At 41.1% G+C, this 21,364-nt stretch overlaps 1 protein-coding gene across 1 annotated transcript; it reads right to left on the bottom strand.

Moving 5' to 3' along the window:
- Positions 1 to 1,456: 1,456 nt before the first annotated feature.
- Positions 1,457 to 19,342, bottom strand: LOC115101095 (torsin-1A-like). Its single transcript, XM_065004742.1, has 5 exons — positions 19,047 to 19,342; positions 8,872 to 9,137; positions 7,006 to 7,181; positions 5,413 to 5,540; positions 1,457 to 5,049 (listed from the first exon to the last, which is right to left on the bottom strand). The coding sequence occupies exons 1-5, from the start codon at positions 19,228 to 19,230 to the stop codon at positions 4,799 to 4,801; spliced, it is 1,005 nt and encodes a 334-aa protein (XP_064860814.1). The 5' UTR covers positions 19,231 to 19,342; the 3' UTR covers positions 1,457 to 4,798.
- Between the last annotated feature and the right edge of the window lie 2,022 nt (positions 19,343 to 21,364).

Below are 21,364 nucleotides of genomic sequence, written 5' to 3'. Positions count from 1 at the left end.
AGACCGGGAACAGTATGCCAACTAAGGCACAGTATACAGTTGTACATACAATATACAATTGTTTAATTGTGGTTAAGTTATATTAAAACATATTACAATTGGATTTACTTCGTTGCAGATATTTAATCAAGAAGGACTGTTGGACTACTCAATTAAATGATTTAGGACAAATCTGGATAATCCTTGAAAAAATTGAAATTGGTGGACTGAAAACTAAATATACCCTGTCGTGACATTTACTATCATTAATGTGATGACATGCTATTCAAAGAATGATTAACTATTTTTATAATTACGTGATTAAATTAATCAGGTAACCATTAACTCAAACCTTGGGCACCATGGGAAAGTTTGTTTAATATGTTGTCGTTTCCCAAATGAACTCAAAGAATATCAATTTCTTAGCAGTCACTAATTATTTAATTTCCTCATAAGTCTCATTCTGAATGTCGCATAATTCTTAAATTTGCACAAACCCGGGTCTCACTGAAACATTCCGTACCACACTAATTGGGTTGATTATTTATTTACTAACAAGCTAAATGATAATATAAGATACACATACAGTCTAGGTTAAGGATTATTGATTAGAATTTAATTCAGTTACTCAGGTCCCTAGCGGGCCAACACTATATGACACGTTACACAGATGGAGATTTCAAGAGAGAGAGAAAGTGCACGAGAGAAAAGCACACTTGGATACATTTGTAAACTATGCTTAGTTTAGCCCTAACACCTTGCCCTGAACTGCCCGCTCTTATTGGTCAGAATTATAATGAATGTATTTACTGGTTGAAGGTCTCCGTTGGGTGTCTCTTCGTGGGCCGAGTTCCTGATGGGCCCAGGCCTTCGTGGGCCGCGTTCCGCTTAGTGGGTCTTGTTCTTCGGATGGCCGGGTGCAAGTCTCTGATTGTCCACAAGGTGTCACAATGTCCTTTCCCTTAGTTGTCTGGCTCCTTGTACTCGTTCTGGAAGATTGGTCTTCTGAGGATGGCTAATCAGCCGTTTAGATATTCCCAGAGTGGGAAGAAAAGCAGTGCTTGGAGAGAATAACCAGGTGGTCCTGCTTGAATTCCCCTTCTTAGATACAGCTACTCAACTGTAGCATTAATTGTTAAGAGGTTCCTTTGTCTTCTTCAACCTCGTGTTGCGTTTTGCGGTCAAAAAATAGTAGACCTAGGCTGCAGCACGTGATATCTAGTCTGATGTGTTAACTCTTAACACAAATGCTTTATACCCTGGGGAAAAGAGGGCATTTACGTCATTGTGGCACGCTCCCTTGGTTCCCTGAGGTGTAGCTAGTTACAAGGCAAGGTATCAGACTTACCAGGATCTGGTTTAGACAACTAAATTCAGTTCATCTTTACAAAAACATTCTCTTTGATCTGGATATTTTCTACACAATGCACAGTATGTAAACATCATGTACATATTAAGAAAACTCTTCAAGTTACAATGTATGTCATAACGTCCTCATTTAACTTTTAATTACATGACAAAATTGACATTCATTTTCATAGGCCAACTGCCCTCATTTTCCACATTTTGGTTTATGAAATATAATGTCCCAAAGTCCATTTATTGCATGTGACAGTTCTGAGGTAGATACTCCATAAGGGTCAAAGACATTACGATATCTCAGAGACCAGAACGGAGTTGGTCTGCTGCCTTATAATATACAACGGGCGTGAGGGGTCATAAACCCCCCCCCACCTCTTCCCCTCTGCTGGAGTGAGGGATATCTCTAAAGAGCTGATCCTCACAGGCATGTCATGACTACCCCCAAAGATAAACTTACAGCAGATTTTGAAAATGTACACAATGCTTCTGGTGAATGAAAGGATTAAAAACAAATGCAAAATAGATGCAAGTAAAGGCAGATTTATCCATGTTTAGGTATTGGTAAACTGGGTATTGACAACAGATATAAAATACACAATGGGTATCCAGTGGACAATATTTCAGGTGATACAATTTCAATTACAATTAAAGGGGAAACCTGCAATACTTACGGCTGTCCAAATCTTTTTCAATTAACGATATGTACCCATTGATTCTTGAAGAATATAACCATCACATTGATCTCATGGACTGCGAGTCCTCTGTCGTTTAGAGAGTGGTGACATTTGTCCGGCCCTAGTATCCCAGACAGGTTAGGTCCATGTGGAGGGGTGGTCAGGTCAACTCCCTGTTCGTTCCTCTCCAGGAAGGATGAGACCATCCGTGCCTCCTCAAATTCCCTTCTTGCTTGACGGTGCTGTCACTGCTGTGCCAGGTCCTTGGCAATGAATTCCTGTTCCCGTAGAGCTCTACGGGCCTGCACATCCAATAGGTGACAACGTTCGTCAGCCTGTCGTTCCACCTCAATCTGACGCTCTTTCCTCCAACGCTAGTAGGACAGCGGTCTGTGAATCGCTGAGGGCTAGTGAATGGCGGCTGCCATGGCCACTTCGAAAGGGGTATCCACTGGTCGAACTCTCACTCCGTCTAGAGTGCCTCAACAATTTCCCATTAGTTAAGGGGTGAGCGGAGCCTGCCTCAGGAAGCTGGTCGACCTGTGCGGTGGGAGTTACCTCCTCCATAGGTTCTTCCTGTAGACCACTTTCTCGTCCCAAAGCAGTTTCCGGTCCTTGGCTCTCCGGGGATGGTTGATGGCTGAAACATACAGTTGATCCATCACCACTGAGCTCTGGTGGGCTTTCCCTTTGATGTGGAAAACTCGACCACATAATAAAGATAACCAGGTGCTTGTCTGGTATTTCTGGTGGTTGAGGATGAAGCCTTCCTTGTTGCTTTAGGCTTAGCTCCTGGATCTTTCATTTGTTCCAATACCTTTTCCTCAGCTGCGCTTTCTTCTTCTCTCCTTCCTTCCAGTGGAGACAATTCTTCCTTCTCTCCCTCCATTTCACCTGTCTTTAGCTCAGTCATGATCCTGCTCGAAGGACAGATTAGTGGAATCTGTGTGGGGAGGAATGGATGAGACTGAGGCAGGAATTCCTTTAACCATAAAGTGGTATATTTACTGGGTAGTCTGTGCTGCATAACAAAGGAAACAGAATAACATGTATCCAATCAAACTGATAACATGTATACAATCAAATTCATAATCAGAAATATCAAATCATAATCATTCATTATAAACATAATTAGGGAATTCAACAAATCAGTTCATTAAGAAGTCAATAGGAATCATCCTTGAGTAATTTATGCTCGTAACTATTAATCATAATCATGAGAAGAATAATACAAACAGTGATTGGTTATTCAATCTAATAATCCCCATTGGTTTGATATCAGAATCGATCAGTTCAGCAAACGATGACGTTTCATATTTCACCCTTTCAAGTGTCTTCATATGTACATGTAATTTCATGACATATTAACCATATATCGATGGCATAATTGGCCTGTGATGATCCGTAGGGCCGTGATCATTGACCATTCACATTACACAATAGGTTTGAAGCGTGCTCTCCAAGCTGCGCTCCGCGGTAATAACTATAAACAATAACTTATGGCCCACTCTCCCGATCGCAACAGATAGTTCAGATGAAAGGTTCAGATGAAAGGTAACAGATTTGGTGGACTTACGTGGATTCATCGACACACAGAACTTCCGGATTAGACGGAGTTAAGGAAGAGAAAGCAGTCAGATCGGAGATTTCCTCCTTTTATGGAGTTGAGATCTGTCTGACATTTCCACCTGACCTAATTAAAGCGCCCCTGGCCAAGCTGAGTAAGTGGCCATGAATTAAAGGATTCTTCCACCAACTCCATGGGCCCTTTCTACAGTACTAGAGATTGTAACTTTAAACCACATTTGTTTCTAATACACAACTAATTTTCACTTGCCACAGTTCATGTGCAGCAGAATTCCATGAGAAAGAAAATCATTATTTGGAGGTAATCATTTACAAAAAAATAGAAATCAGGAACAAGCACCTTGATTGGTTAAAAAGAATAGCGTTTCCCCTCAGTGTTTTCATTTTATATCTCTTCTTAAATCTGGCATCCTCTCTCTCTGTAATCCATCTTCAGGGAGAAGTGACACGACAAGAACAAGGCCGTTGATGTTCTCCACATGGTTGTGTTGACGGTGGGAGGCCTGAGGGGCGGGTCATCATCAGTCACTGACTTCCTCACTCCGACTGGTCGGAGATGTTCTCATTAAGAATGTGCACACAGGGCCTCCCAGGTGGCGCAGTGGTTAAGGGCGCTGTACTGCAGCGCCAGCTGTGCCATCAGACTCTGGGTTCGCGCCCAGGCTCTGTTGTAACTGGGGGTGACGCACAATTGGCCTTGCGTCGTCCAGGTTAGGGAGGGTTTGGCCGGTAGGGATATCCGTGTCTCATCGCGCACCAGCGACTCCTGTGGCGGGCCGGGCGCAGTGAGCGCTAACCAAGGTTGCCAGGTGCATGGTGTTTCTTCCGACACATTGGTGCGGCTGGCTTCCGGGTTGGATGCGCGCTGTGTTAAGAAACAGTGCGGCTTGGTTGGGTTGTATATCGGAGGACGCATGACTTTCAAACTTCGTCTCTCCCGAGCCCGTACGGGAGTTGTAGTGATGAGACAAGATAGTAACTACTAAAAACAATTGAATACCACGAAATTGGGGAGAAAAAGGGGCAACATGTTTTTTTCACATTTAAAAAAGAAAGTGCAAACAGTAGAGTAGGAGGTAGATAGATACAGTAGCTGTTCCCTCGGAGATCGTCTACATTACCGTCAGCAAATGCAGAACGACTGATCAGACCTACAAACCACCTTTCATCCTAAATTACTACTCATTATGATTAGATCAGTCAGTCTGCAGTAAATCTAGCCTTGCGCTGATGGTCTTGCAGCCGGTGATGGAGAAGATCTTCTCGCTCTTTGGGAAATAGATCATCTCTCTGGCCATCTGGTCAACCACGTCCTGGTTGGGCTCCAGGCCCTTGGCGGACATTTCTGCCATGCCACACAGCAGCACATGTCTGTACTCCAGAGGCAGGAAGGGGACAAAGAAGTCAACTAGGTTCTTGTCTATCAGACTAGAGTGCCACAACCCACCTACACAGAGAAAGGGAGGGAGGGACACAGTCATGAGATGGGCAAGAAGAAGCTACCACCAATTGCTTACCCAATCCTCTAAGATGTACACAAGTGCCTAGGGGGTAAGGATAGTCATAAAATGGGCAGGGGCAAGAAAGGTAGATGCACAGAATATAGATATCACAAGTAATCTTTGTATTGAAGGTCTAAAAAGACTCCAATAACATCCCCGGTCTTCTAATCCCAGGCGTAGTAACATAAAGGAGAGAATCCTGACCTTATACAAACATGTGCATGATTTGTTAAATATTTAAAAAAGAGTTACCAAAGTGCATAAGTTAGGCTTCAGCCCTGAAGAAGGACAGCAAAGAGGTGGCTTACTCATCTTGTTGTTGAACACGGACAGGGAGAGAGCTGGTTCTAAGTCATGCAATGTCATCTCCTCTCGGTCTCGACCTGCTTTCAAAAAGTCCAGGGCCACCTGCGTGATTTTCTCCCCTCCAGCATTGCTATGGAGATGAGCAAAACAAACTAGTAGATATTAAAGTTGCACTATGCAGAAATTTCCTGGTTGCTAAAACTCTAATAGTTAGCCTAATTTCAGTTTATGTGACTAAATAAGCTAGTAAAGAATCACTGTACCATCTAAACCACTGTGAAATATATTTTCTACAACTAATAATATTGTTGTTTCAGCTGCTTGAAGCTGGTGTAAAAAAATGAAAATAATCGACACTGTCGTGGCAATTTCCTGTATTACCAAATGAGGAGAGTTACAAACCACACACCAGTCAGAGTTATACTTAAACTTCATCTTTAATAATATGAGCTTTACCATAGCCCTGTGACTTTCAACAATTCACTATCTATAATGAATTGTTGAGAGTCCCAACATAATGGCAACTGAGATCTTTTATAGCAAAGATACACCCCTCTCAACTTACATGACGAACCACAGATCTTAGGAACTCTTCACAAAGGGCCTTTTACTTGAGAAAGGAGTATCCCTTAGCCAGATTGCATTCGCTATAAATTATCGCTCAGTCTGGTCTCTAAAACGAGGTTCTAATCTCGTTCCTGGTACTTCATAGTACCAAAACATTACTCATCCAAGGCATAACTCAATTGTCAACTCTATATTCTCCCATCTCAAGTAAACCCCCTCTTCTCCCCACTCCTGGACAAGCTCACTGAGGGGAGTGACTTGCGCACAGACATTGTGGAGCCAAGAGATAATTGGTTCCCCCTTAATCATGCCATCCCTTCACATGGTTTAACAGACACATTCACATATGAAAACAATGTTCCATTCTGACCTCTCCCCTCTCTGGGCCCCAGGTGACTGAGCCCTAGCTGAGAAGGGAAAAATGCAACTGCCAACAGTATAGTCCAAAGGGAGACATTCTAATGACAAGTAATCTCACATAAGCATATTATATAAATAAAACATCTTATTTATCTATGTTACCCAACTAATTCTGATTCATCCTCCACAACACGAAAACAAAACTTAAGAATGGGAAGCATAGAAATTGAGCACATTACTGATCTACTCGTTCTTAGACTTGCTTCAAGTAGAATGATAGATCTATTACTCACATTTCAATGTGAGTTTGGTCAGGTCGCCCATAAAAGTTGCGTATTGCCACTCTAAGCTGGGTTCAACGTTCTTTTTCTTCCTCACTGGTCCGGACATGGAGTAGTTTCTAAATGCATTAGGTTCATGTGTGGTGATTCTATTTGCTAAATAAAAAATCTGAAGTAACTGAACTTTAGTTTTGGGGGGCCGTATCTGATTGACAGCTGACTTTTACCTAAGTAAAACCATGGTCACTACAACGAGTCATTAAGTTGTGGGAAAGATGATGGATCTCTAATATATTTGACTGTTTATCCAAAATGTTAAAAAAATACATAAGTATCCAAAAACAACACAGGAATTCTTATCACACACTGCTAGTCTGTCTGGCCTACCTGAGGAAGATGAAGATGGCTTGGCGGTACGAGACCCCATCCAGATTTTCATAGTATTCCAGGTAGGGCTTTATACAGTCGATCAGGCCAGGGTGCATCTTGTCCATCTCGTCAAAGACGAACATGGAACGTGGGCAGTTGGTGACATTGCCTTTGACCCACTGCTGCAGTTGAGACTGAGGGATGGTCACAGCAGTAAAAACACAGACTTATCTACAGCAGTGAAGATAGATTACAAGAAAGCCGCAAAATATATTTAAAAAAATTCAGATGTACATTACCAGTCAAAGGTTTGGGCACAACTATTCATTCCACGTTTTTAAATGTTTTACTATTTTCTATATTGTAAAATAATAGTAAAGACATCAAAACTATGAAATAACACATATGGAATCATGTAGTAACCAAAAAAGTGTTAAACAAATCAAAATATATTTGAGATTCTTCAAAAGTAGCCACCATTTGCCTTGACAGCTTTGCACACTCTTGGCATTCTCTCAACCAGCTTCACCTGGAATGTGTTTCCAACAGTCTTGAAGGAGTTCCTACATATGCTGAGCACTTGTTGATTGCTTTATCTTCACTCTGCAGTCCAACTCATCCCAAACCATCTAAATTGTTTTGAGGTCAGGTGATTGTGGAGGCCAGGTCATCTGATGCAGCATTCCACGCTCCACTTGGCATTCCACTCATCAATCTCCTTCTTGGTCAAATAGGCCTTACACAGCCTGGAGGTGTGTTGGGTAATTGTCCTGTTGAAAAACAAAATGGTAGTCCCACTAAGCACAAACCAGATGGGATGGCGTATCGCTGCAGAATGCTGTGGTAGCCATGCTGGTTGTGTGCCTTGAATTCAAAATAAATCACAACAGTGTCACCAGCAAAGCACCCCCAGACCATCACACCTCCTTCTCCATGCTTCACGGTGGGAACTACACACACAGATATCATCTATTCACCTACTCTGCGTCTCACAAAGACATCTCACATTGCTTGTGTTTCTTGGCCCAAGTAAGTCTCTTCTTCTCATTGGTGTCCTTTGGTAGTGGTTTCTTTGCAGCAATTTGATCATGTAGGCCTGACTTACGCAGTCTCCCCTGAACAGTTAATGTTGAGATGTGTCTTTTACTTGAACTCTGTGAAGCATTTATTTGGGCTGCAATTTATGAAGCTGGTAACTCTAATGAACTTATCCTCTGCAGAAGAAGTAACTCTGGGTCTTCCTTTCCTGTGGCGGTCCTCATGAGAGCCAGTTTCATCATCGCACTTGGTGTATTTTGCAACTGCACTTCAATAAACTTTCAAAGTTCTGGAAATGTTCCGTATTGACTGACCTTTATGTCTTAAAGTAATTACAGACTGTAATTTATCTTTGCTTATGAGCTGTTCTTTTTAACTAAGTTTATTTTGATTTGTTTAACACCTTTTTGGTTACTACATGATTCCATATGTTATTTCATAGTTTTGATGTCTTCACTCTTATTCGACAATATAGAAAATAGTTTTTTTTTTTAAATGTGGAATGAGTAGGTGTGTCCAAACTTTTGACTGATACTGTACATTCCCTATCATATAAGAACCCTCAAATCCAAATCTGGACCTTGAAGCCAGTTCCACTGCTTTTTTCTTTTTCATTCTTCCCATCTAACCAGGGACTGATTTAGACCTGGGACACCAGGTGGGTGCAATTACTTATCAGGTAGATCAGAAAACCAACAGTACTCCAGACCTTGTAGGGTAAGATTTGAATTCCACTGATATAGAATATGCACCATAGTGATTTTTTACAGCCTAATTCTCCATTGAGAATTTCCCTGCCACGGTTACTGGGGATTACACTTCAATATAACAAAATACTTGTTTTACCTTGTAGTTCTCCAGCTGACTCCAATTAGGGAAGTGAGTAGAAGTCACAAACTGATGGACGAAACTGCTGGCCATGCCCTTCTTGTAGATGTTTTCAGCTATCAACTTCCTGACTAAGCCCTTCCCTGTGCCAGTCCAGCCATGTAGAGAGAGCACCAGGGGCTTTCTAGGGTTTTTATTGTTCATGAAACCTGTTACAGATTTCTGGATGACTCTGGAGGCAACATGTTGACCAAACAGCTTCCGATCTAGGGCCACTTCCAAACCTGATGACAGGGAAAAAGTCAATTATTAGTGTCAATGAATGGGATGTGCTATGAATACACCACCATTATTTCTATACTAATTATAGGTGGTTATCTTAATAACGTGATTAGTTACGCATATAGGGCACAGCTGCTTAGTAGGCTAGCGGTGCATCAGTTAGCTGTTTGTTCACTCTTACTCGCCCGCCCGCAATTGCTAATAACCCATCCACAACCACCCGACTGTTATGACTTTCCCTCATGGGTGAGGATCAACACATGGATGGCAGACCACCCCCCCCACACCAGAGTGGAAGAAGAGGGGGAGTGGGGCAGGTTGTACGACTTTAATGACCGGTCATAAACTCTCTCCCTCTTGCACTGCAGTATGGAGTCAAAAATCGTTTTCCATATAAACTTTGCCAAGTCAGAAACCACGCCCATGTGAGCACAGACATTATGCCAAAATGATGGAACGCCCCTTTTGCCAGAGTGCTTATGGAGTAGTCCTCAAGAAAGTTACATTAGACCAAGCAGGCGGACGGTGTAAACCGGACGTCACGTAATGGTTAAAACTAGAAGACCAGTGTACGAAGGTGAAGACGAGACTACACATTCACAGTCTGTAGCTGTACAGTTGAAGTAGGAAATTTACATACACTTAGGTTGGAGTCATTAAAACTTGTTTTTCAACCACTCCACACATTTCTTGTTAACAAACTATAGTTTTGGTTAGGTTAGGACTCTATTTTGTGCATGACAAATCTTTCCAACAATTGTTTACAGATTATTTCACTGTATCACAATTCCAAGGGGTCAGAAGTTTACATACACTAAGTTGACTATGTCTTTAAAAAGCTTGGAAAATTCCAGAAAATTATGTCATGACTTTAGAAGCTTCTGATAGGCTAATTGACATTTCAGTCAATTGGAGGTGTACCTGTGGATGTATTGCAAGGCCTACCTTCAAGCTCAGTGCCTCTTTGCTTGATATCATGGGAAAATCAAAAGAAATCAGCCAAGAGCTCAGAAAAAAAATGTAGGCCTCCTCCAAAAGTCTGGTTCATCCTTGGGAGCAATTTCCAAACGCCTGAAGGTACCACGTTCATCTATACAAAACAATAGTACGCAAGTATAAACAACATGGGACCACGCAGCAGTCATACTGCTCAGGAAGGAGACAAGTTCTGTCTCCTAGAGATGAACATACTTTTGTGCGAAAAGTGCAAATCAATTACAGAACAACAGCAAAGGACCTTGTGAAGATGCAGGAGGAAACAGGTACCAAAGTATCTATATCTACAGTAAAATGTGTCCTATATCAACATAACATGAAAGGCTGCTCAGCAAGGAAGAAGCAAATGCTCCAAAACCGCCATAAAAAAGCCAGACTACAGTTTGCAACTGCACATGGGGACAAAGATCGTATTTTTTGGAGAAATGTCCTCTGGTCTGATGAAACAAAAATATAACTGTTTGGCCATAATGACCATCTTCATGTTTGGAGGAAAAAGGAGGAGGCTTGCAAGCCCGAAGAACACCATCCCAACTGTGAAGCACTGGGGTGGCAGCATCATGTTGTGGGGGTGCTTTGCTGCAGGAGGGACTGGTGCACTTCACAAAAAATAGATGGCATCATGAGGTAGGAAAATTATGTGAATATATTGAAGCAACATCTCAAGACATCAGTCAGTAAGTTAAAGCTTGGTCGCAAATGGGTCTTCCAAATGGACAATGACCCCAAGCATACTTCCAAAGTTGTGGCACAAAGCCCTGACCTCAATCCTATAGAAAATGTGTGGGCAGAACTGAAAAAGCGTGTGTGAGCAAGGAGGCCTACAAAGCTGACTCAGTTACACCAACTCTGTCAGGAGGAATGGGCCAAAATTCACCCAGCTTATTGTGGGAAGATTGTGGAAGGATACCTGAAACGTTTGACCCAAGTTCAACAATTTAAAAGCAATGCTACCAAATACTAATTGAGTGTATGTAAACTTCTGACCCACTGGGACTGTGATGAAAGAAATAAAAGCTGAAATAAATCACTCTCTACTATTATTATGACATTTCACATTTCTAAAATAAAGTGGTGATCCTAACTGACCTAAAACAGGGGATTTTTACTAGGATTAAATGTCAGGAATTGCGAAGTTTAAATGTATTTGGCTAAGGTGCATGTAAACTTCCGACTTCAACTGTATATGTAAAATAGTCTGGGAAACTCAAACGTAGACGAGAACACTTCGTGGTACACATCTGTAGTATACATTCTAACGAACACATCCAGAACAAAAGCCTACTTCAAAGGACATTGCGAACTCTGGTGGACAACCTTACAGACTGACAGACTTACATGACCAGAGTCTTACATCACTTGAAAACCTCCCACTGAACATGCGAGTTCTACAGAGGGATGACAGAGAAAGACGTAGACATAAATATATACATTGCAATTCTTGTCGAATGAGCGGTCGTTCATGTGCAAAGTATTCATATTCCCATGAGCATAGCTTACAAACGTCCTGATAGTTGAATTCCTTTGTCTCTCCCTTTCCCTCTCTTTTGAATCCGCCACATTGTGTAACAAGCAGTCATATCAGTTTAGTCCACTGGGAAACGATCATTGCATTGTGTTAGTAACCAATAACTATGCTGTGTGTGTGTGTGTGTATGTATTTCTGTGTGATTATTTAGTTAATAAATAAATAATTAAGCCAATTTGTATATCGCTGATTCATCATTTATGTTGGGGTTCGTGCAAATTTGAAGTCAACTATGTTCAAAATGAGGTACAATTATAATTAATGGTTGATTGATGACTAATATGATATCGAAATTATGATATTCTTGAGATAATTCGAGAAACGGTAACTCATCAAACAAACTTTTCCCGTGGTGCCCCAGGTTACTAATGAGTTAATTGTTGCATGATTAATATAGTCAAGTAATAATTAAACGTTAGGTAATTGATTAGATTAAACAGCATGTCATCACAATGATAGTCACAACACGTGATAAGGTCCGCATCCAACCCTAACCCGCTAATATAGAAACTGTGGTGTAGGCTACAGCCAGATTGTGGACTCATTTTTGTCAGGGGGTGCAGGATATTTTTTTTGCCTGATTTAGATAGCTATAGCGGCGTTCGGATACCCATACTTACATATTGTATACTACAATGATTATATACACTACATACTATTAGTTAATTTTAGTATACTGTAAATGAACGGTATACTTTCATTTGAGTGTACTAGCTCTTTGCTTGTCTACAGGAAGTTGTTGTTGCTATGCAACCTCTTGCTAGCTAGTTGGCATAAATTACTAGTTAGACATTTTATGACTTCAGGTGTATTCTTCAATTCAATTTGGAGTTCCAGTGTGCCCATGAATTCAGAGAGTTGTCAGCTTGTCCGTTTGTAAATTCTGACCGTTTCTCACTCTCAGTGTGCACACTGGACGTTCACACCGAAGAGTAGGGTTGATTTGAGCGTTCTGGCCTTACAACGGCAGTCAAGCACCCAAGCTAATGTTGGCTAGCTTGCTAGCTACTTCCAGACACAAATGAGACCACTCAAACCATTTTACTCGCCCTAGCAGAGCTGGTTCGGCAGTTTTCATGTTATCCATTGGTGACTAACTGTGCTGCTGGAAACAATGACTCTTTTTTGCCAACGTTTACTGACACTGGCCATATTCAACGGGTGTTGAGCACCCGTAAATCAATTATTCTGTGCTCTGGTACACTCAGACGAGAGTGCTCGGAAATCGGAGTAGATAGCTAGAGCGAAGTCACCCGAATATCCATTGAGAAGGCACAACGACTATACCATTTAGCTAAATGACGGGAACAATCAAGTCGTTGGGTAGTTAGTTAGGGTAGTTAGTTGGGTAGTTAGTTGGGTAGTTAGTTAAGATAGCCTATAGTTAAAATACTGGCAAGTTTGATGTATAAGTAGCCAACTAATGTTAGGTGGCTAGCTAACATATCGGTACATACTGATGTAATGATATGCTATGTGGTTCGTAAGGAGCTTACATAACATGTAAGGTAACTTATTTGAAAAGTCATTACTTTATTACATTGTTCAACATTTTCTTAACATTTGTCATAATTAGTTAAAGCAATGAATTTGTATCCGCTCTCGTTGAACTTCAGCTACATATTTCCCGCCATTTTCTTCAAATCTGAAAACGATGTGAAGCAATGCCTATTTCCTGAGGAATTGCATTATGGGCCCTAAAGTACAGAAATAGTGTCCTCTGCGTGCATACTTCATATTATGGCCAATGTAGTACGACATCCGGGAACTTTTGGCATAGGCGTACAGAGGCCCATTATCAGCAACCATCACTCCTGAGTTCCAATGGCACGTTGTGGTAGCTTTTTAAAATGATAAACTTGGATTAGCTAACACAATGTGCCATTGGAACACAGGAGTGATGGTTGCTGATAATGGGCCTCTGTACGCCTATGTAGATATTCCATTAGAAATCAGCCATTTCCAGCTACAATAGTCATTTACAACAATAACAATGTCTACACTGTATTTCTGATCAATTTTATGTTATTTTAATGGACAAAAAAATGCTCTTCTTTCAAAAAAAGGACCACAAACTTTTAAACGGTAGTGCAGCTAGCTAGCTACCACAGCCAGCTCATCTCGAGGCTCTAGCTACAGACTGCTGTGTGTATGGAAATGTTTTGTAGCCTTTTTGTCCCGTTTCAAACTAACTTAGCTAGTTTTCACCAGTTGATGTACAATTAGAGCTAGCCAAAAGTTGGCTAACTTTACCTGGCTAGCCCACAAACTTTAGATATTATTTTTGTCTCAATCACACTAGACCTGAATTAAACGATGGAACCAGCAGACAAAACGATTTTAGACTGATAGTCTGAAGTTTTTATTAGTCAGTTTAACAATGTAATGTTATTGATCTGTCAGTTTCCCTAGCTAATTCCCTACTTTTCAAACAGACACGGTATGAACAGCTATACAGACTACACGGTCATGGTGAACGGTCAGTACTCAACACAATATTGATGATGAATGGATACAGATATCTTTGAATGTACATTCATGTTCATATAATCTCAGACATACAGTGGGGAGAAGAAGTATTTGATACACTGCAGATTTTGCAGGTTTTTCTACTTACAAAGCATGTAGAGGTCTGTAATTTTTATCTAAGGAGTGGTACACTTCAACTGTGAGAGACGGAATCTAAAACAAAAATCCAGAAAATCACATTGTATGATTTTTAAGTAATTAATTTACATTTTATTGCTTTGACATAAGTATTTGATACATCAGAAAAGCAGAACTTAATATTTGGTACAGAAACCTTGGTTTGCAATTACAGAGATCATACGTTTCCTGTAGTTCTTGACTAGGTTCGCACACACTGCAGCAGGGATTTCGGCCCACTCCTCCATACAGACCTTCAGGTTTCGGGGCTGCCGCTGGGCAATACGGACTTTCAGCTCCCTCCAAAGATGTTCTATTGGGTTCAGGTCTGGAGACTGGCTAGGCCACTCCAGGACATTGAGATGCTTCTTATGGAGCCACTCCTTAGTTGCCCTGGCTGTGTGTTTCGGGTCGTTGTCATGCTCGAAGACCCAGCCACGACCCATCTTCAGTGCTCTTACTGGGGGAAGGAGGTTGTTGGCCAAGATCTCGCGATACATGGCCCCATCCATCCTCCCCTCAATACGGCGCAGTCCTGTCCCCTTTGCAGAAAAGCATCCCCAAAGAATGATGTTTCCAGCTCCATGCTTCACAGTTGGGATGGTGTGCTTGGGGTTGTACTCATCCTTCTTCCTCAAAACACGGCGAGTGGAGTTTAGACCAAAAAGCTATATTTTTGTCTCATCAGACCACATGACTTTCTCCCATTCCATCTGGATGATCCAGAGGAGGTCATTGGCAAACTTCAGACAGGACATGCGCTGGCTTGAGCAGGGGGACCTTGCGTGCACTGCAGGATTTTAATCCATGACGGCGTAGTGTGTTACTAATGGTTTTCTTTGAGACTGTGGTCCCAGGTCTCTTCAGGTCATTGACCAGGTCCTGCCGTGTAGTTCTGGGCTGATCCCTCATGATCATTGATGCCCCACGAGGTGAGATCTTGCATGGAGCCCCAGACCGAGGGAGATTGACCGTCATCTTGAACTTCTTCCATTTTCTAATAATTGCGCCAACAGTTGTTGCCTTCTCACCAAGCTGCTTGCCTATTGTCCTGTAGCGCATCCCAGCCTTGTGCAGGTCTACAATTTTATCACTGATGTGCTTACACAGCTCTCTGGTCTTGGCCATTGTGGAGAGGTTGGAGTCTGTTTGATTGAGTGTGTGGACAGGTGTCTTTTATACAGGTAACGAGTTCAAACAGGTGCAGTTAATACAGGTAATGAGTGGAGTGTAAATATTTGCATGAACATAACAAGATTAAACAACAGACAAACTGAACAAGTTCCACAGACATGTGACCAACAGAAATTGAATAATGTGTCCCTGAACAAAAAGGGGGGAATCAAACATCTAAAATAAGAGTCAGTATCTGGTGTGGCCACCAGCTGCATTAAGTACTGCAGTGCATCTCCTCCTCATGGACTGCACCAGATTTGCCAGTTCTTGCTGTGAGATGTTACCCCACTCTTCCACCAAGGCACCTGCAAGTTCCCGGACATTTCTGGGGGGAATGGCCCTAGCCCTCACCCTCCGATCCAAGATTTCCCAGGCGTGCTCAATAGGATTAAGATCCGGGCTCCTCGCTGCCCATGGCAGAACACGGACATTCCTGTCTTGTAGGAAGTCACGCGCAGAATGAGAAGTGTTGTCATGCTGGGGTGGCAATGTCATGCTGGAGGGTCATGTCAGGATGAGCCTGCAGGAAGGTACAGGCCTCAGTGTAACACTCATTCCTTCGACAATAAACGCGAATCCGACCATCACCCCTGTTGATAAAAAAACGTGACTCGTCAAAGAGCACTTTTTGCCAGTCCTGTCTGGTCCAGCGACGGTAGGTTTGCTGTGCCCATAGGCGACATTGTTGCCGGTCATGTCTGGTGAGGACCTGCCTTGCAACAGGCCTAAAAAAGCCCTCAGTCCAGCCTCTCTCAGCCTATCGCGGACAGTCTGAGCACTGATGGAGGGATTGTGTGTTCCTGGTGCAACTCGGGCAGTTGTTGCCATCCTGTACCTGTCCCGCAGGTGTGATGTTCGGATGTACCGATCTGGTGCAGGTGTTGTTACAAGTGGTCTGCCACTGTGAGGATGATCAGCTATCAAAAACTCCCTGTCTCCCTGTAGCGCTGTCTTAGGCGTCTCACAGTACGTAAATGGCAATTTATTGCCCTGGCCACATCTGCAGTCCTCATGCCTCCTTGCAGCATGCCTAAGGCACGTTCACGCAGATGAACAGGGACCCTGGCATCTTTCTTTTGGTGTTTTTCAGAGTCAGCAGAAAGGCCTATTTAGTGTCCTAAGTTGTCATAACTGTGACCTTAATTGCCTACCGTCTGTAAGCTGTTAGGGTCTTAACGACCGTTCCACTGGTGCATGTTCATTAATTGTTTATGGTTCATTGAACAAGCATGGGAAACAGTGTTTAAAACCTTTACAATGAAGATCTGTGAAGTTATTTGGATTTTACAAATTAGCTTTGAAATACAGGGTCCTGAAAAGGGGACATTTCTTTTCTTGCTGAGTTTACATTACCAGTAGTAGCCAACATTTAACGTTAATTCCCATAAATTCTAATCTGCAATGTTTGTTTGTTTATGGTCATTTCTGTTAATGCATTCAATATATTTGTATTAGTCATTTACCATTAGTTCTTATTGTCGGAGTGGACATGTGTTTGGCAGAACTCACAACCTATGCTACACTTGTGAGAAACAAGTTTGTTTTATTTCATTACACTTACGAGTTGTCCATTTATTCATTGTCTTTTGTTTGAAATGCTCCTGTCAATTTTGAGTAAGGACAAGCACCTAATTACACATATAGAAGTAGGACTAGTCTACCTGGCCTGCACGCAAATGTAGGGCTATAAATGTGCCCATTTGGGGATGTCTGATGGTATTTCTGATGTCTTAACTCAGCCCCACTAATAAGCTTTGGAGCTTCTCAAAGTAATTTTTCTTCACCTCAAAACAGCAAGTAAACAAAGTCTGTTTTTACAATCAATTGTGAATGACAATAGGTTCTCAAAGTATTTGAACAATATTTTCAGCTCTCCCTTTCGATAACCAAAGTGAAAAATGTAATGTTCTGATCCAGTGGAAATGTCATAAAATACCTGATTACTTCTTATCCCTTGCACAAAAAGCCTACAGCTGTGTCTGTCTCGAGATCACTGGCACTGGAAACTGAGGGCCTAGACTATTTTATACAATGTCTCAAGTTTGCTAGTGTAACAGTATAGACTTTACGCCCGTCCCCTCGCCCCGACCTGGGCGCGAACCAGGGACGCTCTGCACACGTCAACAGTCACCCTGGAAGCATCGTTACCCATCGCTCCACAAAAGCCGTGGCCCTTGCAGAGCAAGGGGAACCACTACTTCAAGGTCTCAGAATAAGTGACGTCACCGATTGAAACGCCACTAGCGCTGAATATCTAGCAATTTCACATCGGCTACACTAGCACGAGTTTGACAGTTGACAGTTGATACAACGTTTCAAAATCGTTGCAGACAAGCCATTCGTAGCCAGTGTAATTTATAGGATATTTATTTGTATTTTCTACCTGCCGGCTGTAATGTTTGTATGTGTTGGCTTTATGTAGGTTATTATTACATAGTTGGCAAATGGAAATAAAAGTAACTTTTAGATTTGTATAATTTTCATTTAGATTTAGATAGAATGTAAATTAACCACAGACAATGATTTTGAGATACAAAGACTATAATAAATTAAATGAACCTGTTCCACAAAATTGTATATGAAAATCATAACTGGCACGGAAATTGGTAGAAATGGTAGGATAAATTGGCACTCCAAATGGAGAAGGTTGCCGACCGCTGGTATAGTCTATTACCGGCAACTTCAGGAGCATAACAGCAGAATCTGTGAAAGTCAGCAGGAGAAGGCGGGTCAGGAACAGGTTTTTTTTCTTCTGGTTAGGCTATCTTGGTCTCCGGCTCCCTTTGAGTCATTTGTGTGTCTTTTGTTTAATCAAACAGTGTGCTAAAAGCAGCTGACTAGTTCAGTACTTACAGTTGATTTTATTAACACTCATAGGGTGTGTCTATATATGGAAAAATACACGTTTAAAACATTTATTAATAGATTGCTCAAAAGAAAATACTACTCTTGGTTTATCGGGACCGGTCCTAGTAGAAATGCAGTAAATGAGCTATAAATGCCCAAAACCATTCTGAGGGAGGACCCCCTCTATGGTTATGTCCCCCCCACTTCTAAAACCAAAGTTGCACCTGATGTAAAAACTACAAGAGGCACTGATTCAGTTGTTCCTAACTCACTTCCGAGTAGAAATGCAGTAAATGAGCTATAGATGCCCAAAACCATTCTGAGGGAGGACCCCCTCTATGTTTATGTCCCCCCCCACTTCTAAAACCAAAGTTGCACCCGATGTAAAAACTATAAGAGGCACTGATTCAGTTGTTCCTAACTCACTTCACAACTTATATGCAGCCTATAGATATAAACTGCACAAGACTGAAACATTTATGGATTTAAGGTATCGTTTTCTCAAGCCGCCCGCCTACCACCCGAACTTCCTCCACACAATATTTAACGATCCTAAAGTCAACTCTCGTTTTCTAAAGTAGGCCAGCGGTATATTGGTGGAGATCGATAAGCAATTGAAAGATTAAAACGCAAAAGGACTGACTGTGTCTACACGATCAAATAGCCTAAGTAAACCACATTAACACATCAACCATTTAATATTTAGCTGTGCACATACCTGTTGAATTAAAAGTAATCCATTTTGAATCGCAACTTTCACCATATACATAATTGTACATTTTCCGCCCCACTGCTGTAAATCCCAAACCGACAAATGTGGTTGAGATTGGTTCGAACGCGTTCACAAAAACATTCGATATCAAGACATAAAATACAAAAAAGGTTTTGTATGTTGCTTTCATTTTCACTTCAAATAAACATGTAGTTAGCTACCAAGTTTGTCATTTCGGAGTGCAAAGACGTTAGAAAGAATGCAAAACAGCTATTTCCCCCTACGTATTCATTATGCGACACCAACACATCAAAAACTAATCTGTAGCAAAATTGTCGTCACCAGGTATAATCCTGCGTTTACATACTAGTCATGGGTCAAATCATTCTGCTGGTGTGTTGACACTTATTCACAAGTTTAAAGGTGACATTCTAGAATCCACATCTTCACAAGAGGGCAGATGGGTCATTGTAACTGTTAAACTTGACAATGCTATTTTCATCATCTGTAATGTATACGGACATAACTCACATGCTCCCTTTTTACCCAATGTACCAGGAAAGTACAGGATTTACACAACAAATACTCTGAGGCTTTTCTAATTATTTCAGGGGATTTTAATGAAACACCTGATGTATCTGCTGATCGTTTTCCTCCTAGAACGAGTAAGAACTTTCAAAATAGTAACATTATCATTACATTATGCAAGGATCTCTGTGTTGAGGATGGCTGGCGTTATTTCAATCCGGATGCTAAGGGATATACCTGGACCAACAAAACTATGTCACGTAAATCCAGAATAGATTTATTCCTAATTTCCCCTTTTTTGTTACAATTTGTTACAGATGTAGATCATCACTTGATTTCCCTAAATTTACAAGCTACTAAAAAATCAAAAGGTACTCAGTGATATTGGAAATTAAACAATACACTTCTTAAAGATACTGATCTCATTGAAAACATCAAATCATTAGCTAAAGATATTTTTGCTAGAAAAGACTTGGGTCATGGAAGTCGATGGGAATTTTTAAAATATAAAGTCAGAGCGGTAGCCATTAAACGCGCCAAAGATGTGATGCAATTAAAGAACAATAGAGAAAAGGAGATGATGAGCAAGCTTGACAGTTTTCTAAAGAAATATATTCTATCTGAAGAAGAGGAGTCTGTGTTCAGGTCTTTACAACTAGAATTAGAACAGACTTACACGAATCTGGCAAAGGGCGCCTTTGTAAGGTCAAGAGCCAAATGGATTGAAGAGGGGGAAAAAAACACTAGTTACTTTTTTGCACTTGAAAAGAGAAACTACAAAAAACTACAACTGCACTCAAAATGAACTATGTTTTATGCAAAGATCCCATTACAATATCATCATTTGTCAATTCATTTTATGTAAACCTTTACAACTCTCAATCTCAGGAAGATGGTTGTGAAAGTTACATTTGCCACATTCAGAATTGTGTCCCTGTAATTGAGGATGATTTCCACTCAGTTTGCGATTCACCTGTGTCAATTGGAGAAATTAGAGAGGCTCTGAAAAAGGGAAATCCCCTGGCCCTGATGGCCTGTCAGTTTAATTCTATAGACAGTTTTGGGAGTTACTAGAAGACCCGATTTTCAATATGTTTCAAGATTGCATTAAAAAAGGGAAAATGGTCACTATGAAACAGGGCCTTATTTCACTGATTCCGAAGCCTGATAAAGACCCTTCTCTCATTGACAATTGGAGACCAATTACCTTATTAAATACTGATTACAAATTGATTGCTCTGCTTTATGCCAAAAGATTAAAGAAATGAATAGATACCATTATAAATGAAACTCAAACAGGATTTATGAAGTGCTGTCACATAAGCTCTAACATTCGTTTAGTCTTGGACCTTGTAGATTATTCAGATGCAATTGACTCAGATGCGGTTGTCCTATTTCTGGACTTCTGTAAAGCCTTTGACACAATTGAACATGAATTTCTCTTTAGGTCTCTTAAACTTTTTGGATTTGGTGAACATTTTATTAAAGTAATTTGCATGTTTTACAAAGATATAAATAGTTCTGTGCTACTAAACCTTAATACTTCCAAAATATTTAGTATCAACAGAAGTGTACGACAGGGATGCCCAATTTCGCAATTTTTATTCATTTTGGTTGTGGAACTTCTATCTCTAGATATTCTGAATGATGCAAATGTGTATGGCTTAACCATTTTAACAAAGAAATTAAAATTTCCCAACTGGCTGATGATACTACTCTTTTCTTAAGAGACAAAGACCAGGTCACACATGCCCTTAATGCTATAACTGCATTTTCTATTTGCATCAGGATTAAAA

This window comes from Oncorhynchus nerka, linkage group LG19 (genome assembly GCF_034236695.1).
Source record: "Oncorhynchus nerka isolate Pitt River linkage group LG19, Oner_Uvic_2.0, whole genome shotgun sequence".
In the NCBI taxonomy this organism is placed as follows: Eukaryota; Metazoa; Chordata; class Actinopteri; order Salmoniformes; family Salmonidae; genus Oncorhynchus; species Oncorhynchus nerka.
Note: the sequence above shows the minus strand (reverse complement) of the source record. Positions and strands in the feature narration are given on the sequence as shown.

Bases quoted from the DNA above. Each gene is read 5' to 3' on its own strand.
- LOC115101095 (XM_065004742.1), bottom strand. From the start codon at position 19,230: ATGAAAGCAACATACAAAACCTTTTTTGTATTTTATGTCTTGATATCG. The intron at 9,138-19,046 runs GTATGTGCACAG...CCCTGTCATCAG, and splicing joins GATTACTTTTAATTCAACAG to GTTTGGAAGTGGCCCTAGAT. The intron at 7,182-8,871 runs GTAAAACAAGTA...ACCATCCCTCAG, and splicing joins GTCAGCTGGAGAACTACAAG to TCTCAACTGCAGCAGTGGGT.